Source organism: Sorex araneus, chromosome 6 (genome assembly GCF_027595985.1).
Source record: "Sorex araneus isolate mSorAra2 chromosome 6, mSorAra2.pri, whole genome shotgun sequence".
NCBI lineage: Eukaryota > Metazoa > Chordata > Mammalia > Eulipotyphla > Soricidae > Sorex > Sorex araneus.
The window spans coordinates 64,508,334-64,534,891 of NC_073307.1; the positions used below are offsets into that span (position 1 = coordinate 64,508,334).

General features: G+C 38.4%; 1 protein-coding gene across 3 annotated transcripts in view; it reads left to right on the forward strand.

The window, feature by feature from the left end:
- SLC38A4 (solute carrier family 38 member 4) overlaps positions 1-26,558 on the forward strand; it is a 94,974-nt gene that overhangs the window by 45,625 nt on the left and 22,791 nt on the right. For 2 of the 3 annotated variants that reach the window (XM_055142921.1, XM_055142920.1), the window contains 5 exons: positions 13,885-14,115; positions 20,904-20,994; positions 21,503-21,618; positions 25,674-25,747; positions 26,198-26,290. In XM_055142921.1, the coding sequence (XP_054998896.1) occupies positions 13,997-14,115; positions 20,904-20,994; positions 21,503-21,618; positions 25,674-25,747; positions 26,198-26,290 (493 nt within the window). In that variant the 5' untranslated portion in view covers positions 13,885-13,996. Of the gene's footprint in view, positions 1-11,394; positions 11,477-13,884; positions 14,116-20,903; positions 20,995-21,502; positions 21,619-25,673; positions 25,748-26,197; positions 26,291-26,558 lie in introns of those variants that run through there. The other variant, XM_055142922.1, reaches the window with a different exon arrangement.

Genomic DNA, 26,558 nt, shown 5'->3' on the forward strand with positions numbered 1-26,558 from the left:
GGAGAGGTAGAAGAGGGCAAGCACATGCCTGCAAGTGACTGACCCCCATTTGCTGTCTGGCACTGTGATACCCTCAGCATGGCCGAGGTGGCCCAGGATCCTTGGACCCGTGGCCACTGAGTTGCTAGAAGGTTTGGCTGAGAGTTTACAGATGTTTCTGGGGCATCATGATTTCCCCTCAGGAGCACTTCCCCAACAAATGGAGCATGGAATATATGTTTCTACAACATAAAAGTAGTTTAGCATCAGTTTTCTCAGTTTTGAATGGGTTGTGTGAGGTTCTGAGAAATGTGAAGTCCTCTTTTATAATAAATATGTGTGCAGATATGCACATATGCACAAAAAGGTTGAAATACAGATTAGGACATCTATTAAATTATGATTACATGGAAAAGGAATTTAAACTTATTGAGAACCTAACACTTTTTATGTTATATAAACCCTCATAATACCACTGCTTTGTGATTATGTTATACTCCTGGTTGTATAGGAAGACAGAAGTGTAAGAAGTTGATTTGGTCAGATACATACCCAGTTACATCACCAAAAACAGAGTAAGTGCCCTATGAACTTGGTTATTTCTCTTTTTAAACTTCGGACTTAGTATCATTTAATGTAAATGAAATCAATGTGGTTTTGACAAATAAGTACGAAGGGAAACAGATCTTCCTTAAGGCTTCAGGACGCTCTACGTTATCCCCTGACAGCTCTGGGGGCTAAGTCAAGCTCTCGATGGGGGAGGAAGAGTGAAATCTAGGCATTGAGATGCTTAATGATCTGAAGTGGGAGAAGAATGAGTGTTCCTGAGATGGAAAGGTAGTTAGAATACCAATGTGGGGAGGGCATAAAGGGAGATGATTTGATCTTCTGTTTCTGTGTATGATTGACTTCTATTTTTAGTGCATCCTGATCTTAAAAGACAGTTGATATAATTTCTATCTTCTGAATTTCATGGAGGTAGTTTTGTGGCCCAGAGGTCCAGCATGCGGTCTGTCTTGGAGAAATGTGCACCCAAGGAGAATGTGTATTTGGCTTTTGGGGTATGAAAAGCCACACACACACACACACACACACACACACACACACACATACACACACACACACACATGAGACTCTCTTGCCAGCGCTCCTGGCTGTCTTCCCCTCAGAGGGGGTGGGCTCCAGCTTCCCTCCCTGCCCCAAACAGAGCTCTTGTGGCCGAAGACCTCTGGAGCCTAGCCACAGCCTTGCTCAAGGCCCCTCTCCACACATTCAGACAAGCCTCACACATGAAGGTACCGGCAGAGAAACCCAGGCGTGTGGGACCTGGGGCTGAAACTTCCAAGCCTGCTCGGATTGGGACTGGGCCTCTTCCACCCAGATTTCCTATTTCCCAGTAGCTAGGCAGTCACACCCAGGGACTGCCTCCGGCACCCTGTAGTCCCACCAACAGCCAGCATCCGGAGACTTAAAACCAAGCTCCTGGAAGCGCGAGACATCATATAGCCTATTTCTCCCTCTCGGAGAACCTGGCAAGCTACCGAGAATTTCCTGCCCACATGGGAGAGCCTGGCAAACTCCTCGTGGTGTATTCATATACCGGAACCAGTAACAATGCTGAGTCTCATTCCCCTGACCCTGAAAGAGCCTCCAATGCGGCATCGTTGGGAAGGACGAGTAAAGAGAGGCTGCTAAAATCTCAGGGCTAGGACAAATGGAGACGTTACTGAGACCGCTTGAGAAATTAGATGATCAACGGGATGATGATGATATATACGCATACACACAAACCCCCCTTTCTTCCACTTTTTTCCCTCAAATAAAGAATTCCCTTGGTGGTCTTTAGTCTAGTCTTTACTCTATCAAAGGGTGATTAAGCAGTGTTAAAATCTTGAGCTACTGTTGTGTTGCTATCGATGTCTTTCTCCAAGTCTATTAAGAGTTGGTTTAAGTATTCTGCTGGCCCCAAATGGTCTATATACATTTAGGAGTGAGTTCTTCTAGATGTACAGATTCCTTGATCATTAAGAAATGGCCTTCACTGTCTCTTACAATCTTCTTTAGCCTGAAGTCTGTGTTAACTGATACTAATATGACCACCTGGGCTTTGTTGAGGAGCTTATTTGCTTGAAGAATTGTTTTCCAGTCTTTGATTTGAATCTGTATTTGCTCTGGCTTTCAAATGTGTTTCTTTCAGCTTCAAATTTCCCCAGGGGGTAAAACTATGCACCTGAAATGCCATGTGCACTTCTATGTTCATTGCAGCCTTATTCAAAATAGTCAGAACCTGGAAAACAATCCAGGTGCTGGAGAGCAGATGACTGGTTAAAGAAACTATGGTACATCTACTATGCAGCTGTTAGGAAAAATAAAGTCATGAAATTTGCTTATAAATGAATAGACATGGAGAATATCATGCTGAGTGAAATGAGTCAGAAGGAGAGGGACAGACATTGAATGATTGCACTTATTTGTGGGGTATAAAAACAACATAGTAAGAGAATAATACCCAAGGACAGTAGAAACAAGGACCGGGATGATTGGCCCACAGTTGGAAGCCTGCCTCAAGTGCTGGGTGGGCAGAAGGCAATGGAAATAGAGAAGGGACCACTATGATATGACAATGATAGTAGGAAATGATCACTCTGGGTAAGAACCACGTTCTGAAATGCTGAAAGCAGGTAAAGGAACAAACATGATAACCTCTCAGTACTTGTATTGCTAACCATAATGCCCAACAGGAGGGGGGAGGGAGGGAGGGAGAGACAGACAGACAGACAGACAGACAGACAGACAGACAGACAGACAGACAGAGACAGACAAAGAAGAAAAGTGCTTTCCATAGAGGCAGGCTGGTGGGGGGGAGTAGTGGAGGTCGTGGGAGGGAAACTGGGGTATAAAAACTGGGGTATGAAACTGGGGGGTGGAAAATGTCCACTGCTGGAGAGATGGATGTTGAAATATTATATGACTGACACTGGATCATGAACAGCTTTGTAACTGTATCTCATAGTGATTCAATTTAAAAAATAATTTAAATAAATAAAAGGGGATTATTCGAGGAGAGTTGGATACATGTAAAACCTTGTGAGCATATTGATAATTTAAAGAATAAAGACATTAAAGGACTTTAAGCAAATAAATGGTATGATATAGATTTTTCTTTCAGAAAGTTATGAGTATCATGTGGAAAACTAAGAAAGTGAAGGCAAAAGAGGACAACAATGATAATTATTGCACTTGAGAGTATAAGAAATGATGGTTGCTCAGACAGTAATAATGGTGGAAAAAATGGAAAGAGAATAATTTACAAAATACTTTAGATTGTTGTAAGGTCAACAAAACTATAATGGACACACATGAGGGGAGTGGTTGGAAAATAATTTGTAGTAGACTATCGATGTGCTGTAGGTGTAAGTAGATGTATAAAGGTTGATACATCTAGTTAGGAAACATTGGAAGGAGAGGAGTCTGCCACAAGTTAGATATTGGGCAGATTTGGATTTAAACTTTCTCTGATATATGCAAGCATTAGATGTGCTTCAGATATCCCACTAAACAAATGGGTCTGGGGGGAGGGTCAAAAAACTCTTGTAAGCAGTCCTTGGCATATGAATCTTGGAAATAGATGAAATAAGGGGTGGGGTGGGATGACTTAAGAGTGGACCTTGAATAATTCAAGCAATAAAGCCTCAAACAAAGTCATACTTTTAAACAATGGGCAAAATCACACAAAAAATTAATACTAATAGGTCAGGAAGATAGCTCAGCCTGGTAACTGCAGGTCCCAACTTCAAACCCTCACACCTCATACTCCCTTGAACACCATCAGGGGTCCCGATGACCCCTGAGCACCACCTGGATTACTGTGGTGGCCCCTAGCACTGTTGGCTCTCAGTAGTGTGCTCTTCTTCCCAGTTGATCAAGAATCAATAGGAGTGATTGACAGCCCCCAACCATTGCTAGGGGGACAATCCTCCTAGAAATTGAAATGTCACAATAGACAAAAGTTATTTTAGGTTCCTAGAATCCGGAAAATACATAGGGGTTTAATTTTCAAAAGAGAAGGAATCCGAAGGTAAGGACGTCTTGCAGAAGTTAAGACAACACGTACAAAGAAGCCATGGATCATGGGCAAATCATGTCTAGATATTCACCAAGGAATCAGTACTTTGGACTTTGGACAACTTTCTTTGGTTGGCTGCCATTTTTAGCCTAGGGATCAGGCTGTGACCTGATCTGTAAAGAAGTTTGAGGATGGCTCTAGAATAGATTAGTCTGTTGAGACTAAAGAGAACAACAAACAACAACAAGAGCTCCACCACGAGGAAACTAATTCACAGCATTTTGCCCTCGGAGGAATCTCTCCTGGAAGGCTTCTCCAGTATGCTTCCCGCAGAGGAACTGCAGAGTAGTCACACAGAACTTACAAACGAACACTCATTAGTAAAACGGGGTCAGCACAATTTCAGAGAAACCCTGTGTATTGTCAGTATGCTTCATTTATGAACATAAGCAGACTACTAGAATCACTAAAAATTTAAGGAAAATCAGCAGTATGAATGATAAAGGGAAAATTAATAATCAGAATAACTATAAAATTATGATTTAGGGACTAAAAGGATTTTTTAAAATTTCCGGTGTAACCAAGGATAGAACAGTGAGTAAGATGCTTGCTTGGTGACCCAGGTGCAGTCGCTGGGACCACCTAAGAATCTCTGGGCCACTCCAGGAGTGATTCCTGACAGCAGAGCCAGGTGTATTCCCTGAACACTCTTGGATGTGACCCAAACTCCCCCTCAAAGAAAAATACATTTTAAAAATAAAATAAAAAATTTCCAATCAATTCTCTTGGAAAGAGTTGAGAGAATATTTAATTATAAAATAAAGATTAAATGAAAAGAGAGGTAAGAAGAAATTATTAGAAATTAAAAGTATGAGTGTGAAAAATTAGTTGACAGATTGACTGGTTATAGCTTAAAAGAACATCAATCCCACAAGACTACATTCTTTCAAATGCCCAACCCTTTATACCTCTTTCCCCCACCTCCACAAACAAACCAGATGAAATCACAAGTTCAGATCATTGGTGCTTCTCATTGGCTATCAATCAAAGGTTTCACAACCTCCTATGATTCAATAATTTGCTAGAAGTGCTTACAAAGCTTAGGAAAACGTTTATTTACTAACTAACCGGTTTATTTAAAGGTTACAACTCAGGGACAGCCAGATGGCAAAGATGCTAAGGCAAGTTGCTGGTAGGGAGCTTGGAGCTTCTCATTCCTGGTGTGGGAGTGTCCTGTCAAATTTCTTATTTTCCAGTCTCTTTGAAATTTTTTTAATGGATGCATCAGTACATAGCGTGTTTTATGAACTCATTGGTTAAGAGTGAATAACTCAATCTCCAGCCCTCCCCAGGGAGTTTGGGGGAAGTTTCAACACTCCAATCTCCATGGTTGATTTCCCTGGCAACCAACCCCCGATAACTAGGGACTTCCCAAAAGTTACCTCATGAGATAAACTCAGGTGTCATTGAGTAACAAAAGTTTGTCTTTTCATCTTTGCCATTCTGAAGTATTTTAGGAATTGAAGACAAAATTCAAATATTAACTTAGGGTATGATACTAGGACTTTTATACTAGGAACCAGTATGGAACAGCTATATATCTTTCTTAATATATATTATAGAGTGGATGACAAAATATGTCACTCTAAATATAATTTCATGCAGTAGCCCTGGCCATTAAATAGTAAGAGCAAGAGAAGGAAAATAAAGGGGGAAACTAAGCAATATCGAGTGAGATGGCCAATAGCTGATTAATAAGCCTTTCAGAAGGAGTAAACACAGGTTAGAAAACAGTTTGGGGCCTGGGTCACATCAGACAGCGCTCAGGGCTTACTTTCGGTTTTGTGCTCAAGGATCATATCTGGTGGTACTCAGGGTGCGAGGCTGGTGAAGCAGGGTCAGGCCCATCCAAGGCAAGTGCTTCCCCCATATACTATCTTTACAGCCTGCGAAATGTTTTTTTAAAGTAGAGATTATTTTCCTAGTAAGAAGATACGTCTTTTTATTCAAGTCCTCCCACATGCTGAACAAGATGCGTTTTACACTTGGTCTTAGCCCAAAGACCGAGAAGCGATGAACAAGATGTGTTTTTAAAAATTGTTTGCTCTGGTTACATCCTGGAGAAATTTCAGAAAAGAAAACTGCTAAAATCCTTCAGAAGAAAAATGTTCAAAGAAATGAGACTCTTTCATTGGTGGAATGTAGAAGTCAAGACAATATCTTAAATATTATAAAGAATGTATTTACAATCTAGAATTCAAATAATCAACAAAATTTGAAGGTAAAATAAAGGCATCTTCATACATGAAATGCCTCAGAAACATTATTTCAAACATAAATAGATGGAAAAAGTTACTCTGTATGATATTTCAACACTGTAGGAGCAGATAAAAAATTCTTCCATCCCTTTAGATTGTTCTGAGATTAATCTAGTCATTAAATTAAAGTCAGGAAGATCAGTAAAAGGAAAAATAACTATCACATACCTAGGGAGAATCCACATGGAATTAATAGATTCAGCAGTAAGTAAGGCATAATGAGGATATTGATTCTGAGCAAAGGGATAGGATAGGGCTTTTTAAAAAGGAACAGGAGAATTCACATTTAAAAGAAACTCATATGACACATATTAGGTGCTCTGTAATTGAATGCTTCCCCTTCCATGTAGATTTATCTAAATAGATTGTTTCTAGTAAATATCCTTATTTTGAACAATACTTTAACTTGGATCCTAAAGTTTTTGTAAATGATTTTTATACATTATATGGTATGTTGCCTTAGTTGGCTTTACTTATTAAGTATTTTTAATTATTTCTTTGCAACTGTGTTTGCACTAAAAATTCAAATGCAGATTGTGGCTATTGTAAACAGTGCTGCAATGAACATACAAATGCAGATGTCATCTCTACTATACCTTTTTGCCTCTCCGGGATATATTCTCAGGAGTGGTATTGCTGGGTAAAATGGGAGCTCAATTTCTAATTTTTGAGAATCGTCCATATTGTTTTCCAAAAGGGCTGAACCAGTCGGCATTCCCACCAGCAGTGAAGGAGAGTCCCTTTCTCCTCACAACCATGCCAACAACGGTTACTTTTGTTTTTTTGGATGTGGGCCAGTCTCTGTGGTGTGAGATGATATCTCATTGTTGATTTGATCTGCATCTCCCTGATGATTAGTGATGTTGAACATTTTCTCATGTGCCTCTCAGCCATTCGTATTTCTTCTTTGGGAAAGTTTCTGTTTATTTCATCACCCCAATTTATGATCAGGTTGGTAGTTTTCTTCTTGTGGAGTTCAACCAGTGCCTTGTATATCCTTGATATCAACCCCATATTGGATAGGTATTGGGTAAATATTCTTTCCCATTCTGTAGATTGTCTCTGGACTTTGGTCACTGTTTCTTTTGAGGTGCAGAAGCTTCTTACTTTAAGATAGTCCCATTTGTTTATCTCTGTTTTCACTTGCTTGGCCAGTGGTGTGTCATCTTTGAATATACCGCTGGCTTCAATGTCGTGGAGGGTTTTGCCAATGTCTTCAATGTACCTTAGAGACTGTAGTCTGATATTGAGGTCTTTAATCCATTTTGATCTGACTTTTGTACATGGTGATAAGTGGAGATCTGAGCCCATTTTTTTGCATGTAGCTTTCCAGTTTTGCCAGCACAATTTGTTAAAAATGCTTTTCTTGCTCCATGTCATATTTCTTGCTCCCTTATCAAAGATTAGATGTTCATATATTTGGGGTGGTGTGTCAGAATATTCAACCCTGTTCCATTGGTCTGCTGCTCTGCCTTTGTTCCAGTACCATGCTGTTTTAATTACTACCGCTTTGTAGTAGAGTTTGAAGTTGGGCAGGTTGATTCCTTTCATTTTTTTCCCCCAAGAATTGCTTTAGCTATTCGTGGGGGCTTATTGTTAAAAATAAATGAATAAATAAATAAATAAATAAATAAATATCCAAATGCATAATACCTTTATGAGGTAGACAGGAACTTTGTGACATAACTGGATGGTCATATTATGTAGCCTGCCCTCAATTTACTTTAGGATGAGGGCAAGTGACTTAGAGGCAGAAGGTGGATGTTTGGAATAATAGAGTTTTTAAAAGATTAGTGGGCATGGTGATATGGAAAACAACTTAATACGGTGTTTATTTTTTTCCCCTGCATCCAGGAGTATTAAGTGTTATTAAAATGCAGTTTTATTAAACTGCAATTAAAAACTCCACTTATAGTAATACTGAAGAATGTAAATACGAAGATGGGTCATTGCGACTTACAAATTACATCTCCTTTAAGTGATATTTAAAAGATATCAGATGTATATTCTCTATTACTCCAAACTCTTTAAATGGAAGCCTTTTGCTACAGTGTGCAGAAAGGGTATGCTAGATTAATTTTATTTATTTATCTTTTCTTTTTGGGTCACTCACATCCAGCAATGCTCAGGGGTTCCTCCTGGCTTTGCACTTAGGAATTACTCTTGGCAGTTTTCTGGGAACCATATGGGATGCCATGGATCGAACCAGGCATCGGATACATGCAAGGCTAATGCTCTATCCGCTATACTATTCTTCTGGCCTCTAAATTAATTTTTTTAAGAATAATTTTTAATGTCTTTTGTTTTTACAGTAGTTAACTTGAATAAAGGAGTTAACTTTTTATAAAATGTAAATATAAGGCATTGATTTATGAAAGTTCTTTATTTGAAATTAATGTTCAGTATTAGTGAAGGGTAACATTTTTCAAAAAAGTTACTGTTCGATTTCCTTTTTTACAAATATTGTGTGCTTTGTGGGTATGAACTAGTGCTCTCTTTGTAATTGAACTTGTGGTGTAGAGCTGATCAGTAGGATAACAAGTCATAGTTGACTAATTTGTCTACGGTTGCTCCTGTTGCTTCCTGGTACAAGGGGGATTTTGGTTAAATTTTTGTTGGTTCCTGTTGGTCTTTTGCACTGAGAAACTGTTGTGCTCTGGCTTGGTGAGGCCATGTCTGGAGGCTGAAATGATCTGCTTATGTTTCTTTTCATTTGGCTCCATAAGTCATCCTGTTGGTCTTTCTTAGGGAACTGTCCTTCAACTGAAGGAGTCCTCAGTCCTTTGTTTAATACCAACCACAAGGGAAGTAAGTATTGAAGTTTGAAAATTAATCAAATGAAGAGAAAATTAAATACCCTTGAGATTCCAAGAGAGTCTCTTGCCCGTGTGCCTGGCTGTCTTCGCCAGGGCCCCTCGGAGGGGATGGGCTCCAGCTTCCCTCCCTGCCCCAAGCAGAGCTCCCAGCAGCCGAAGACCTCTGGAGCCTAGACACAGCCTTGCTCAAGGACCCTCTCCACACGTTCAGACGAGCCTCACACATGAAGGAACCGGCAGAGGAACCCAGGTGTGTGGGACCCGGGACTGACCTCTAAGCCTGCTTGGATCAGGACTTGGCCTCCTCCTCCCAGATTTTCCATTTCCCAGTAGCTAGGCAGTCACACCCAAGGACTGCCCCCAGCGCCTTGTAATCCCATCAACGGCCAACATCCAGAGACTTAAAATCAAGCTCTGGGATATCTTATAGCCTACTTCTAGTACCCGGCAAGCTACCAAGAGTTTCCTGCCCACATGGGAGAGCCTTGCAAACTCCCCATGGTATATTCTTATGTCAAAACCAGTAACAATGATGGGTCTCATTTCCTTGACCCTGAAAGAGCCTCCAATGCGGCATTGTTGGGAAGGACGAGTAGAGAGAGACTTCTAAAATCTCAGGGCTAGGACAAATGGAGACATTCCTGAGACCACTTGAGAAATTCGATGATCAATGGGATGATGATGATGATGATGATGATGATGATGATGATGATGATGATGATGATGATGATGATGAGATTCCAAGATACTTTTGTTAATAAAGCTCTCCCATTCAATTATAACAAAATCGTTGTATTAGAAGTTCTAGCCTCAGCATGATTGACTTGTTTATGATCTTATAATCTCTTTTCCATTTTATACATTCCCTGTGTTGACTTTTTCTGCAAGTTTAGGAAGAATGGGGGCAGAGGGATAGAAAGAGAAGCATGAATGTACTGAGGTGAGGAGAAAAGCATTGAACTACGCATTAGGATAATGGAATTTGCTCAGCTAGTCTGGGTAAGTTAGTGTGTGCAGGTACTAGTGTTTTGGTGGCTGTATGATTTGCTGTGTGTGATCAAGATTAGCTGAGAATATGCTGATTTAAAAATAATGTGTAGTGATTTAGCCATTTACTCATTGCAAAAATATCTATTTTTCAAAATTTTTTGTTTTATTTTTAGTTCTGTATTTTGGGCCACACCCTGCAGGTCTTGGGGCTAACCCTTGGTTCTGTGCACAGGTATCACTTGTCACTCCTGGCAGTGCTCAGGGGACCATTTGTGGTGCCTGGGTTGAGCCAGGTCAGCTATATGCAAGGCAAGTGCCTTTGCCCCATCTATCCTTTCTTTATGGCTCCAATTTTCTTTCTTTCATTTTCCCTTCTTTTTCTGTTTCTAATTTTCAAAGTACAACAAGCACTTCGTTGTTTTTAGCTTTTATATGTCTAAGAAATTCAAGGAGATCTACCTGAGACCACAGGTGTCCCAGATGCTGCCCAGAGATGCAGGCTGTGTGTGTTTGTCAGTGTGTAGATAGTTACAAGATGCCAGTTGACCAAAAGCTTACATTCAGTAGGCTGGAAACACAATGAGAGGCCATCCCAAAAGCCCCAAAGGCAAGCTACCAAGAGTATACTGCCTGCACGGCAGAGCCTGGCAAGCTACCCGTGGCGTACTTGATAAGCCAAAAACAGTAACAACGACGGTCCTCATTCCCCTGACCCTGAAAGAGCCCCCAACACGCCATTGGGCTACACTAGCACTCGACAGGGATGAATGGAGATGTTACTGGTGCCTGCTGGAGCAAACCAATGGACAATGGGATGAGTCCACATGCCCAAGGGACCTACCTTGGGAAGGCCCATCCTGGATGTCTTGAGGAGGCCTATCATTCACAGAATGCAAAATAAATTGAAGATAGAAGATGCAATGTCACTCATGAAATTTTCACAGCTGAGAGTCAGAAGAATGAGGAGAGAGCAATGTCAAAAGTGAAAGAGCTTGAAACTTTTAGAAATACAGGAATGTATTTCAATTATCATCTACTCATAATATTCTTGGCTTGAGGGGCATATATTGTTCCTACAATTATAGTGTATTGCTGTTGGTTTTGTCTTTCTAGATAACCTAGAGACAAATTAGAGAGCTTTCATTGTTTTAACAGCATGAGATGAAAATCTATGAATCTTAACATTGTGCATGTCGTTAACACATTAGTGGTGTGCAGGGGAGAAAGGGTGAAAAGAAGTATGTTTCTCTCATCTTTCATAGGTACTAAACTGAAGTTGATAAACCAAATCAGAGAACTTTTCGTGAGTAAGTTAAACTCAGAATGAATAACTTTAGGTGAAGAGGTTAGACTGTCATAAGTGGTCCCTGATGAGAAATGAAAATGGGGTGTGTGATGGATGAAAGAAGCCTTTGTACTGAATTGATACAAGTTTCTATTTGTTTTAACCATAAACATCTCACTTCTTTCTGGTGGCAAATATCTGGTATTTATTTTAAGTTTTGCATAAAGTTTATTTTAATCTTGAGGACTTTTTATTTCAGTTTTGAACACTCCCCTGCCATTTTGTATTTCTACTGTCTCTCCCTTATTTCACAATCCCCTCATATAACACACAGTAGCTATCAGACCATGTTTAAACATGGTATTCTATATTCTTTCTTTCCTTCTTTCTTTCTTTCTTTTTCTTTCTTTCTTTCTTTCTTTCTTTCTTTCTTTCTTTCTTTCTTTCTTTCTTTCTTTCTTTCTTTCTTTCTTTCTTTCTTTCTTTCTTTCTTTCTTTCTTTCTTCCTTTCTTTCCTTCTTTCTTTCTTTCTTTTTTTTTCTTTTTGGGTCACACCCGGTGATGCACAGGGGTTACTCCTGGCTCTGCACTCAGGAATTACCCCTGGCGGTGCTCAGGGGACCATATGGGGTGCTGGGAATTGAACCCAGGTTGGCTGTGTGCAAGGCAAACGCCCTACCTGCTGTACTATTGCTCCAGCCCCTCCTTCTTTCTTTCTTTCTTTCTTTCTTTCTTTCTTTCTTTCTTTCTTTCTTTCTTTCTTTCTTTCTTTCTTTCTTTCTTTCTTTCTTTCTTTCTTCCTTCCTTCCTTCCTTCCTTCCTTCCTTCCTTCCTTCCTTCCTTCCTTCCTTCCTTCCTTTCTTTCTTTCTTTTCTTTCTTTCTTCCTTTCTTCCTTTCTTTCTTTCCTCTTTCTCTTTCTTTCCTTCTTTCTCTCTTTCTTTCTTCCTCTTTCTTACTTTCTCTTTCTTTCTTTCCTTCTTTCTTCTATTTATTTGTGATATTGTTTAATTTCCATAGACTTATCTTCTAGTTCCTTAAACTTCTTTGCTAAATTTTCTTTATTGAATGATTTCATTTTTATTTGTAAAATTCCTTTTGGTTCATTTTCTTGGCAAGTTGATCACACTTAGCACTTTCTTATTTTTTGTTTTTTTATCATTTTAAACTTTTTATTATACTGCATTAATATGACTTTTAAATTATTTTGTCATCTACAGTTACACAGATGTGAATCATATCATTTGCATTGCTTGCTGACATTCTAATGAATTTCTGCACTTGATTTGTAACTTCTGCAAAATTTCAAGTGTGAGTTGCCATCTACACAATATGTGTTACTATGGCTTTAGATTGTGACAACAGTCCCATGCAGTTGTTTCATATTTGTCAGAAAATGTATGGATTTTATGAGTTCTAAAACAGTTTTCAAGGAAAAAAAAAGTTTCACGTATTACATTTTCTGTTTATAATTGTCTTACCAAATGGGTCGTGCATATTTTAAAAATGTCTCTTAAGAGTAAGGGTGTCTCTCTCAATATTCAGGTGTGTTTCTTCTACTGGACAGTATGAATTAAATAATTCTAACGTAAAAATTTCCAAAGGAATTGCATCAGTTGTATATAGTGACTTATAATTTTTTTTGCACGCAAACTGTTTCGCCCTTTTAATTTTATAATTCTGAGAAAAAATTCAGTTAAAAAGTAATATAACATTTTATTCACTGGTTAAGAACCAGACAATTAAAGACAGAGCAGAATAAAAAATAGATTTCTTTGTAAGTAAAATGCATTTTATCGTACTATAAATATTACCCTATATTAGATAGTGATTATGCTCATTCCAAGACGCAATGATACTTCTTATTGGTAACTTTGACTCAACTCTCCAACTACCTGAAAAGTCACTCCCAAGCCTGAGTCTAGCTTGTGTTACAAGTTTTATCAGGTGTTTTGGTGGTGTTAATGCTTTTCTGACCAAAAAGCAAAATAGCCAAGTAGCAAGATAACGTTTCTTCTAGTAGAGATATTACACAAGCTGCCTTGACAGATCTTCCCTTGTCAGCTAATTATTTCCAGTTACTTTATTTTTAAATTATGTAACTACTTCTTAAAGACTTATGTGACATTTTAAGATTTTTTTTCCCAGCAACTAGCAGAATATCTATCTGCCTTGTGTATATATATGTATATATGTGTATATATACACACACTCTAGAAATAAGACTGAATTGACAACTTATTAATAATTTTCACTCTTTTATTTTCCCTTCTTTTTAAATTTAGCAATGGAAACTTTCTAGACATATTTATGTGATGTTCTCAGTTTACTTCACTTCTTTGTTTTTATCCAGAGAACATACAAAAAGTATTTGATTAATATTTATTTATCTAATTAAAATTTATAATGAATTACTTGTTTTGTGATTATAGAACAGAGTGTTCTGAAGAGTAACAAAAAATAGAAGAGACTTAAACTGCAGGTACAGTATACTATTTACACTGAAGGATTTTGTGCGTGGACACAAAAGTGCTGACAACTCAAATGGATCCCGTGGAACTGAGAAATGTCAACATTGAACCTGATGATGAGAGCATCAGCGGAGAAAGTATTCAGGATAACTACACGAGGCTGGGAAGTTCACAAAAGGCAGAAATAAACAGGTATGGAGTTAAAAATACCTCGGTTCCTTGGGAAAAAGAATAAGATGTTTATTAACATGGAAGACAATGTTGTTATTCTTGGTTTTTCTTTTTTTTTTTGGTTGTTTTGATTTTTTATTTCGTTTATCTTTCATAAATTGCTATGCTTCCTAGCAATAGGGGCTGATTCTTCAGGGTCCTACACGAAACAAGAAATAAAGGGGCAGGTGCCTTTACTGGAATGGTTCTGAAGCACTGAAAAATATAGCCTATTAAGTTCTGTTGTTTGTAGATGAAATGGTTTTGGCCACACCTGGTAGTGTTCAGGTCTTACTCCTGGCAAATAGAGCACCCAGCAATGTAATTCTAGTTTCTTTCCATTCATACCTCGAGACTACTCTTTTGGATTGGATCCAAGACAACCCTATGCTGATGCACCCTTTTACCTGATCCACAGTTGGCAAGGGAAACACACAACCACCCCTTCTCCCACAAATTCTGGAAGATTGGTACTTTCCAAGTTGCATCTCTAAATTTGCTGCCCCATAGTTCTTCAGTCAGCCTGGTGCACTTTCAGTTTCTTTTATACAAAGTGGGGGAGTTGGGTGGGGGTGGATCACACCCAGCTGTTCACACCCAGCTGTTCTCAGGGTTTGCTCCTAGATCTACCTCAGGAATCACTTCTGGAAGTGCTTGGGGGACCCTATATGATGCCAGGGATTGAACCCCATTTGTCTGTGCTAACAAGCACTGTACTTGCTGTACCATCTCTCTAGCCCCCACTTTCAAGTTTTTTTTGTTTTTTTTGCTATGTCAAAATAAATATTTTATTTCTGCTCATATTTCATATTTCTTTATATATATATTTTAATTAATAGTTTATTTTTAATTAGTGAGTCAACAGGAGGGTACAGTTACAGATTTATACATTTTTGTGCTCATGTTTCTCCCTTACAAAGTTTGATAACCTATCCCTTCACCAGTGCCCATTCTCCACCACCAGTAAACCCAACATCCCTCTCCCCCTCCCTAGTCCCATCTCCCCCCACCCCACACTGCCACTATGGCAGGGTATTCCCTTTTGTTCTCTCTCTCTGATTAGGTGTTGTGGTTTGCAATAAAGGTGTTGAGTGGCCATTGTGTTCAGTCTCTAGTCTGTATTCGGCCCACATCATCTTTCCCCCACATGACCTCCAACCACATTTATTAGCAATAGCCATCAGGCAAGAAAAAGATATTAAGGTGATTCAGATCGGAAAGGAAGAAATCAAGCTCTCACTATTCGCAGACGATATGATACTATACCTATAGAAACCTAAAAGTTATTCTTGGTTTTTCAAGAAAATTGGATTTATTATGTGTTTGATATGATGGTGGCATTGATGTTAATTTATCATCTTCCTAAATTATATCATTATCACATGTCAATTATTGGGGTAATTAGTTAGAATTGAGGTCATTATGTTCTTGTTTCATTTATAATATAAAATAATTTAAATTCTATTAGCCTATCATTCCTTTAATTTTTCCTTCACAGATTCCCTTTCCATTGCCCTTTCAATTTTGCTCATCTCTAGAGCGCCATTGAGATTCTTTGTTCTCCCAAATTGTCCTAAGAACAAACTCAAAACTATCATTGTCTCATCTGCTGAACATGTGTTATATCTTTCAAATAAATCTTAAATCATTGTATTTCATGGCTTACTATATGTCTCTGCTGTATAATTTATGTGTCTTAATTGCCTCGTTTATAAAATCCAACTTAAAATGTTTAATTCTGAACTCCTAAAATTCCCTACAAACTCCCTTCAGTAATCCTTATCAAAGTGAAAGTCACTATTATGACTCAGAAACTCAACCAAAAAATCCACTGTCAGTTTTGACTCATTTTCTTTCCTGGCAAATGTTTAATTATATTCATTTTAATCTTACAATTTTCCCTTCTTGTCTCTATCCATTCTATCACTCTCTTACTTCATTATCTTTCACCTGTCTAATGAAACAATCCCATGTTATCTTTCTTTTTCCATTTTTTAAAAAAAATTATTAAATCACCATGAGATAGTTACAAGCTCTCATGTCTGGGTTACAATCACACAATGATCAAACACCCATCCCTCCACCAGTGCACATTCCCCACCACCAATATCCCTGGGTATACCCCCCTTTCCCACCCTCCCCTGTCTCCATGGCAGACAATATTCCCCATACTCTCTCTCTACTTTTGGGCATTATGGCTTGCAACACAGACACTGAGAGGTCATCATGTTTGGTTATCTATTTTCGGCACACATCTCCTATCCAGACTGATTCCTCCAGCCATAATTTTCTTAGTGATCCCTTCTCTATTCCATCTGCCTTCTCCCCTTCGCTCATGAAGCAGGTTTCCAGCTATGGGGCAATCCTCCTGGCCCTTGTATCCACTGTCCTTGGGTGTCAGCCTCATAGTGATGTTATTCTGTACTCCGCAAATGAGTGAAGTCCTTCTATGTCTGTCCCTCTCTTTCTGACTCATTTTACTTAGCATGATACTCTCCATGTCTATCCATTTATAAGCAAATTTCATGACTTCATCTCTCCTAAGAGCTGCATAGTATTCCATTGTGTAGATGTACCAAAATTTCTTTAATCAGTCATCTGTTCTAGGGCACTTGGGTTTTTTCCAGATTTTGGCTATTGTGAACAATGCTGCAATGAATATATAGTTACAGATGTCATTTCTACTGTGCTCTTTTGCATCCTTAGGATATATTCCAAAACCAGCCCTGAGATTTTATCAGCCTCTCCTTACTCGCTTTTCCCAATGATTGGGGACTCTTTTCATGGTCAGGGGAATGAGACCTGTTATTGTTACTGTATTTGGCATATCGAATATGCCATAAGGAGCTTTCCAGGCTCTTCCATGACTTATAAGATGAAAGTTAAAAACATTGTATGATTGAAACCCAATCATGGATAAATTTGTAACTTCATGGTGAATAAAATTTTCCACAAAAGATGAAAATTATACTATATATGTTTGGCCTATGAGGTCCTTCATACTGTCTGTGACATTTTTTCTGTCTTACTTCTTTTGGGGGGTTGCAGCATGCTGGGTCACACCTGGCAGTGCGTAGGTCTTACTCCTGACTCTGTATTAAGAGGTCACTTCTGGTGGTACTGAGAGGATCATAGGAGGTGCTGACAGTTGAACACATGTCCATGTGCAAGGCAGCACCTTACCCACTGCACCATCCTGCCAGCCCCATTTGTCTAACTTCTTTCTGTATCCTCTTCCTAAACTTGTCAGCCCCTATTATCTCACTCCTCTGTGCTGGCAGTTTGGAATACTTCACATCACTCCCCTCTTGCTCTTTTTCTCTCTTGACACCAGTCTCCTTCAAGAAGCAGCTCAAATTCAGATCTCCTGTGAAGTCTCCCCAGGTGAGAGTGACGAGCCCTCTCCTTCTTATACTGTCTCCCATCCAGGCGTCACTATGTTGTTACTATAGACTAATGTCTGTGACCCCAGCGCATAGCACAATGTTGGGCATGTAGCACGTGAATAACAACTATTTAATACATAAATAAATAAAATTTCCACAATATGTGAGATAATACAAATTCTGAATGGCAGAGGATACTCAAAAGGGAATTTTTGATCAAATGTGTTTCTTTTTTTTTAATTTATTTATTGAATCACCATGTGGAAAGTTGCAAAGTTCTCAGGCTTGTGTCTCAATTATACAATGCTCAAACACCCGTCCTTTCACCAGTGCCCATATTCCACCACCAAAAAGAAAAGAAAAAAAAGAAAAAAAACCAGTATACATCCCACGCACCACCCCTCCTGCATAACTGAAAAATTTCACTTCCTTTTCTCTTTACCTTGATTACATTCCATATTTCAACACAAAACTCACTATTGTTGTTGGAGTTTCAACACAGAAATCACTATTGTTGTTGGAATTTATCCCCCAAGAATACGGCCCTATTGACAGGGAAATATTTGATAATTAGTTTTCCACTGATAAGAATGAAGAGATATAAAGTCTCTTTATATATATATATATATATATATTCCCCCCCCCCGTGCCACCAAGTTCATACCTGCTTAAAAGTCCCATAAAATGGCAGACACCACACCTCAAAAAATGTGCTTTGAACTTGAAACAGCTGGACGCCTGAGCAGTCTTGGGCTGGGGCCGGTGCCTGCTCGAGCTCCGCCGAGATTCGACCCGGGTGGCCATGCCTTTGCACAGTCGCTTTGCTGCTGAACGAGCAGGATCCAGAGCCAGCTATATGACTTGGGGTTCCAGCGAGTGCTTGCAGCCATGAGTACAGACTGTGAACTAAGCTTTTGCCCCACGCCGGCTAACGGAGGAAATATCCTTCTTCAAATGTGTTTCTGAGTTTCGTATCAAACATTTTAGACTCCGGGACATTTCATATAAAATTTTTAAAAATCTTGGAATGCTTATAACAATGTCTCATAATTAACTAAGCATATGAAAATAAATTTTTAAAAATCTATTTTCTCCCACATTACAAATTACTTGTGGAATAGAGGATTCTAGATCATTAAAGTCAAAATAGAATGTTTGACACTGAATAATTTAAACCCAGATGATAACTTTCTCTACTTCATCTTACTGTCTGACGCCAACTCTAAGCATCACAATATCCATATATGAAGCATTTTCACTGTCATCTGTTGCTAATGGATTTTCTTGAGCAGGCACCAGTAACGTCTCCATTGTGAGGCTTGTTGTTACTGTTTTTGGCATATCGAATATGCCACGGGGAGCTTGCCAGGCATATTAATTACAGAATATTAAAACAAAAGGCAGAAAAGGTGCTGGAACACAGACATATAGGAGAAGGGCAGGAAATGCCTTACTTCCACTATGAATCTCTACTCTTCGAGCAATAGAAAAGTACATAAAATTATGAGGTTTTGTTTGGTTCTATCTATATGTTGTATTGTTGAGTCTCAGAAAGTAACCTTGTCATCCTTCTTTCTCAAAAAACATGTTTTCAGGGGATTGGAGAGATAGTAAAGCAGGTCATGGGGTCATTGAGTCCTTATCTAAGGGTTTACTAAGCTGTTTATTGTTAGTTGAGCCTTCTTTTGTTTATTGAGCTTAGTTGGCTTCTATGTTACTTTCCCATATAATTTGGTATGCTCTTACTGGGATATCAGTATTGTAGAATTTGGAGGTGTCAAACAGTCTAAACACTCCAGAAACTCCAGAATATTAAACTGGGCCATGAATCTAATGGCAGAGTTTGAAGGATGTCAGTGTGGCTGCAAGAGTTTCTGGAAGGTTCCAGAGTTCTCATCCTGAAAATCAGTGTACTTAGAATTTGGGGCAGTTTGGTATCACTGCAGAGCTTAGTTGTGAGGCATTTGCGTCGGGCCATTGGCAGGGAAGCAACTATGGGGGTGTGAGTGTGGCTGTGGGGGGTTGACAGAGTGGAAGTTTGTCCTGCTAGTCCCCACCCCTGCAAGGTCACCCCGGAGTTTTCAGTCAGAAGACCTGTGCTGAACTTTTGAACCTAGTTGATCTCTTCTGAGATTTAATTATGAGTCTATAAAGACGGCTGATAGATGCGCTTACGTGGCAGTGGTTGTGGAATGTGGGTGTGGCAGTCATCTTTTAGGAGTCACTTTTTACTTCTAATTGTTACTTTATCATACTTTATCATGAAATAAATATCCTAAAATTACAATCTGATAAGAGGGCACTTTCAAGGAGCATGCCTGTATGAGCCCTCCAGATAACATAAAAGAAAACATATGCAATATTTTAAAGTGTCTGAGTGTAGCAGCGGCAGTAAAACCCAGTAGTCAAGCCTTTTAGAAGTGCTGCTATACTAGATTGTAGTCTCAAAGCTCTCGGCAAGTACTGGTTGGAGTACTTCCCACCAGAGTACTTTCTGGTGGCAAGTACTTCCCACCAGAATGGGAAGAAAGCGCATGGCTTCAACCTGAGCCACACAGACCCTAATCAAAACTTGCTATGCAGAGTATGGTGACATTTCAGTCTTGCTTCTCTCCCAACTTCCCTCCTCATCCACTTGGTTCCTTGATGTTTTTGAAACTGTTCACTGTTTCATAACCCAGGTACATTTTCAGAGTAATTGAAGTACCTACCCACATATGAAAACAACCAGGCATAACACAGAGCTGCCATTGAACTTCCCAGCAAGGGAAGTGTGTGTAAATAAGTGGGAGGGAAAAAAGAACAAGAAAATGCCCGTTGTCAGTCCCTGCCTAAGACTTCAGTGGTGCTCTAGGTGACACTGGTCTCAGAGACTGGTGGATGTGGGCACAACACTTCCCTTTCCTGAACAGTTCGTGTCATCATTTCGAGAGTGGAGACATGAAAGTCACTCTCGAGATGAATGAGGATCACAGTCCTAGCATGTAATAAATATTTACTGAATTAGTAAAATTATTTGCTCACAATTGTGGAAGTTCAGCCAGGGACCTGCAATCTTTATTGGAAGTGTTCTGAATAGGAACAAAATCAGTCCTTCATCATTTTATTTCTTACAGAAAGTGAGAAGAAATGTGGCTTAACAAAAACCCAATGAAAATATTCTCTTCCTTTGCAATTTCCTTCTTCCCCCCCAAACTATAGTCATCAATGTAGTTCTGTCATTGGTCTGGAGTTAGTGCTAGTAAATAGGAGAAGGAAAAAAGCTTGTGGAGTGTTGTTTTTCTCCCCTGGCTTAGTTTCTAAGATCACCTGAAACAAACACGATCCAGAGCTTTTACTTCAGTGTTTTTTCTGTCTTGTTTTTCTTTCTGTATGTGTATTCAGTCAATTTGCCAATGATGATGCTGAAAGTCAGAAATTCCTGACAAATGGATTTTTGGGGGAGAAGAAGCTGGCAGATTATGATGATGAACATGTAAGTGAGTCTCCGCTTCTAGCTAGTAAACATGACTTGAGGGTGTCTGATCTACCTCAGCCTTCGTGGGAAAACAATGTGACTGAAATTTTCCAAGCCTTGATCAGCATATTCTCTGTTTATTCAGGCCCTTACGGGAATAAGGGCTTGTTTGTCCTGTTCGCCATATGGCTGCATAAATCATTTATGGAATTATTTGGGTTTTTTTGAGAAATCATTCTAACCCAAATGCAATCTACAATCACATATACTTTCCCTGCTTTGACTTATTTGACCTATATTTCTAAATTTTACTAAGATCACCGCTGAAACTAAGCACACATTCCATTGAAAATTGTATGCTTTTATGAAGGCTAAGAAATGGCTTTTATTTACCTTGAAATTATCTTAGTTTTTCATTTTTAGATAGTAAACACCATTAAAGATAACATATTCAAGAATATGAAAAATCAAAATGAGCTCATTCCTTGCAAATATTTGCTTACATTGGAACTCTCTTTCCTTCAAGCATCCTGGACACACCTCCTTCGGAATGTCTTCATTCAACCTGAGCAACGCCATCATGGGCAGTGGGATCTTAGGCTTGTCCTATGCAATGGCCAACACAGGAATCGTGCTTTTTGTGTAAGTGGATGGACATATCTACATTGGGGTTGAGCCTGTGTATGCCTGGCATTCTCTCCATTGGAAGTGTGAAACTTGTCCCTTACAAATAGGAATCATCTGGATGATTAGTATATTCTCTTGCTTGGTGGATGAAGCAGTGACTTAAGGAACAGTAAGAGTACATGCCTAGTCATGATGTCTGTTCAACTAGACATTTTTAACACATGGTAAAAAGTTTATGTTCTCAATGACCTAAAGTGCTAGAGAAGTCCCATTAGTCCACGGGAACCAATTTTTTAAAATTATTTTAATCTTTATTGAGATCTGTGATTTATGATACTTTTAATAATGATGTTATGCATATACCATTTCAGCACCATATCCACCACCAGAGTACCTATTTCCTCACAAGTCCCCGATGGCTCTTATCCACCACCAGAGTACCTATTTCCTCCACAAGATCCTAGATGGCTCTTATCCACCACCAGAGTACCTATTTCCTCCAAAAGTCCCAGATGGCTCTTATCCACCACCAGAGTACCTATTTCCTCCACAAGATCCCAGATGGCTCTTATCCACCACCAGAGTACCTATTTCCTCCACAAGATCCCCGATGGCTCTTATCCACCACCAGAGTACCTATTTCCTCACAAGTCCCAGATGGCTCTTATCCACCACCAGAGTACCTATTCCCTCACAAGTCCCATATGGCTCTTATCCACCACCAGAGTATCTATTCCCTCACAAGTCCCAGATGGCTCTTATCTACCACCAGAGTACCTATTTCTTCCACAAGTCCCATATGGCTCTTATCCACCACCAGAGTACCTATTTCTTCCACAAGTCCCAGATGGCTCTTATCCACCACCAGAGTACCTATTTCCTCCACAAGATCCCAGATGGCTCTTATCCACCACCAGAGTACCTATTTCCTCACAAGTCCCAGATGGCTCTTATCCACCACCAGAGTACCTATTTCCTCCACAAGTCCCAGCTGGCTCTTACTTACAACCTCCCCCAGCCCCACTTTTGCTAATTCTGTCTGTGGGTCATCACCTCTCCTGTTCTTTTCCCACTGGCCCTTTGTTGCTACCTGACTGTATATCTCTAAGTACTATGTATGAAAGAGACCATCCAAGTATCTACCTCTTTTTTCCTGAATAATTTCACTCAACATGTTACCCTCTAGTTCCACCTGTGCCATGGCAACTTGCATGATTTTTGTCCTTCTTCAGACTGTATCATGCTCCATCCATTCAGAGTTAGGTTGTTACCATACCTTGGTATTGCACTAACAGCTGTGATGAACACACAAAGGCATACATCTTTTCAAATTAATGATTGTGTGTTTAGGGAATAGATGCCAAGAAATGGTATCATTGGGCATATGGGAGTCTATTTGTGGAAAGCAAATAAGATGTTGCCCATGGGTGCTTAAAATAATTTAGCATTTGCTTGTCACAAAGGTATTTTTCAGAAGTAAATATGATTTTATAAGAATCTTAGGAGAAATAATCCATTCATTCTAGACAGGTCCTATCTCTCACCCCAAAATACACCACTCTGGTCAGAAAAACTGGGCAACACTGGCCTTGTCTCCATCCACAATGGGATCAGGTGCCTTTTGCTATAGGATATTCGCATATGGTCTTGGTATCTTCTTCCTTTTCCTCCATGTCTATATCATTCTTTGAAGTTTATCTCATTCACCCCTTAGTGCTGCTGTGTCTCTTCTCTAATCTGACTGGAAAATATTTATTCTGAACTCACCTCAGTTTAATACTTTGTTACAGTTGTCTGATTCATTGACTTCATGTCTACCTACCTTGTTAGACTTTAGTGTCCAGAGAGTAGAGGTGATGCTTATTTTTTAAATTTTTAGAATTTATTTATCTTTTCTTTTACTTTTTTTTCTTATTGGGCCACACCCTACAGTGCTCAGGGCTAACTCCTGACTCTGCATTCAGAGAGCTCTCCTGGCTGGATTGGGGGACATATAAGATGCTAGGAATTGCATCCAGGTTGACCATGTGCAAGGCAAGTGCCCGACCAGTTGTACCTTTGCGAAGGTCCGCCATGCTGATTTTAATCACTGAATGTCTAAATATCTAATTATGCCTGGACAGGAAATATGGGTAGAATGGATGTAGCTTATTCTAAATCTATGCTTTTAAACCAAATTTGACCAAATACAACCAAAGCAGAGCTGATGCTGCTCTGGCCAAATACAACCTGAAGGACAGATGATGCTATGTGTGAGAGATAATCCAGGTGTCTATTCATCTTCCAAGATACAATTGTTGCAATGGGATTCTTCAAGTCTAATGATAGTCAAGTATTAGTTTGGATACAGAATACAAACTCTATGCAATGCTAGAGAGTTAAGGAATTATCTAAAAATACATTTGTATGATAAATATACATTACATACACTGACTACTTATTAGATTATCACACAGCTATTTGAATGTGAAGTATCTAGCAGGATTACACATATTTATATTGTACTGGTATTTTGAATTGAACTTTTTGGGGCCTAATATTTTCCAGACATACGGGTTTTTAGATCAATTTTAATTTGTGTTTGAGAGAAATAAATTTTTTAATCCTAAGATTTAATGGCTATAAAGGTTTTTTCATATACTTAATTTATAATTTTTAAATATCTACCATCTTTAAAATAAAAAGATTGCCTTTTATTACTTACAATACTATTAAAATTAATTAGCAAATTATCAGAGGTCACTAGTGAACATAAAAGAACACTTTCCCCTATACTACAGCATACAGCTCATTTTTATAGAAGAAAAAAATTATACTTTTGAAACCAAGGACCTCACTTCAGGTCTATAAATGTTTAGCAGATTAACCTAAGTTGGAAAATTAATTTCCTAGACATTATGGCATGTGGTTCTTTTCCAAGTTACCACAAACTCAATTCAGCTATCTGTAAATACACAACAAGTGACAACGCATTTCATGATTTTCTTTTAGTAATTTTTTCCAAAGCAAGAATTTGTTTCAAATACAGAGAATCCTCACACTTTTTCTAGGATACAGAATGATTTAACTTGAGTTATATACTTCTTTAGAAACATAAAAACCACAGGGTTTATGGAGAAATATAATAATGAACACCACTAATTAGACAATCCTGGTAAATATATTTTGTGAAAATTCAGGGCAAATATAGCTACAGTTATTATAAAATTATAACTCATGGTCCTAATATACATTTGAAGTACTGATTTACTTGGGAATATCCAAATAAGTTTGTACTTGTGGGAGAAAACGTTGGTAATTGTGGGAGAAAATTTTGATAACTGATAACTTAATCAAAAAATTCTTCAGGTAAATTTTGATATTGTTCTTTATTTTGCATTCTATATTTTCTCTTTCATTTGTACTCCAACTTTGCTCTCCAGTTCTTGATTTTAGAGAAACTCCAGTCACTTTCTCCATGAAGAAATAAAACACGTATGTGGAATGTGGGGGATTTCTAAACTATAAATATTTCTTTATGATTGCAAAGGCACATTTTCTTGCACCCAATCCTGATTCTTATCTTACTCGTTTCTCTATTACACAGGTAATTGCCTGACCCTCTGGTTTGCAAAGTATTTTGTTATCTGATGTTCAGGTTCAGTAGTAGTGAAGCTTAAACTCCACATGCTTTAAATTTATGCTTAGTCAGGTCATTGAATCATTTTTTCCAGTTCTAAACATCAATGTGATTATTGTGTCAATGTGGCATACTTATACCCTATGCTAAACAAGTAGAGTAATATTTTCTGATTTTGCCATGAGTTTAACTTCGAAGTTATGAACTCTATTACTGGATAATACTTAAAATGTTATAATGTAATATTACAATAGTGGGTTTTGTAAAATGCAGCAAATAAAATTCTAACAAAGTGAATATGTGAAGTTCCCAAGTGAGTTTCTCGGTTTTCCAAAAATTCACATATTTCTGAAAGCTAATGACCTGAAAGAAGAATATGATAATTTATTGTATCACCTGACATTTTATTTATAATAGAAACTTTATTTTTTACTTTCTATTTCCTTCACAGAATCATGCTGCTTTCCGTAGCAATATTATCACTCTATTCTGTTCATCTTTTGCTAAAGACTTCCAAGGAAGGAGGTACGCTATTCCCTGAACTTGACTTTCTAATTCAAGTTTTTTGAAAGTGTGCTTCAGTCTTTAGTCTATAACTATAGGATTGTGTTAGTCAAGCCTGTGCCTCATTTTCTTCTAAGCCCAGTGACACAGGCTCTCAGTGTTTTTAGCTATTTGGGTGAGAGGAGTGAAAGTCAGTTGGCTCAGCTTCAAGCCAAATAGAAAAAGATTTTTGGTAGATGATATAAAGACCAGTTTTGACTTTCTGTGTGGAGCTAAGATGAATGGAGCTATTGCTTGCTGCTTGGAGAACATTTTAGCCTATTTTGTATTGGTTTTTGAGATTGCATCATTTGTTTTTATAATTTTCACATAGTGTTTATTTATGTGTTTGAGTCTCCAGTGTAGAATTATATCAAAAATATTTTACTCATTAAAACAATCATTTTAACCTTTATATTTCTTTGGCCTTAGGGTCTTTAATTTATGAAAAACTAGGGGAAAAAGCATTTGGATGGCCTGGGAAAATTGGAGCTTTTTCTTCCATTATACTGCAGAATATTGGAGGTAAGGACATAGAGCTCTCAACAGACTACTTTCATTTTCTGAAAAACATTTAATGCATTTTAAAAGATTTAAAAAATTGAAGTATCTGTTTCTGTCACTTCCAGAATAGTTGGTGTTTTATATGTATTGACTTAACTTCATAAAATTAAAAATTAGTTTTCTGAGAAGGAATAGAAAAATGTTGTGTTTCTTGGGGCACAGCCTGCATGGAACCAGCTCACTGAAGAGTATTTACAGTTGTGACAACACAAAAATTTAGTTAGGCATA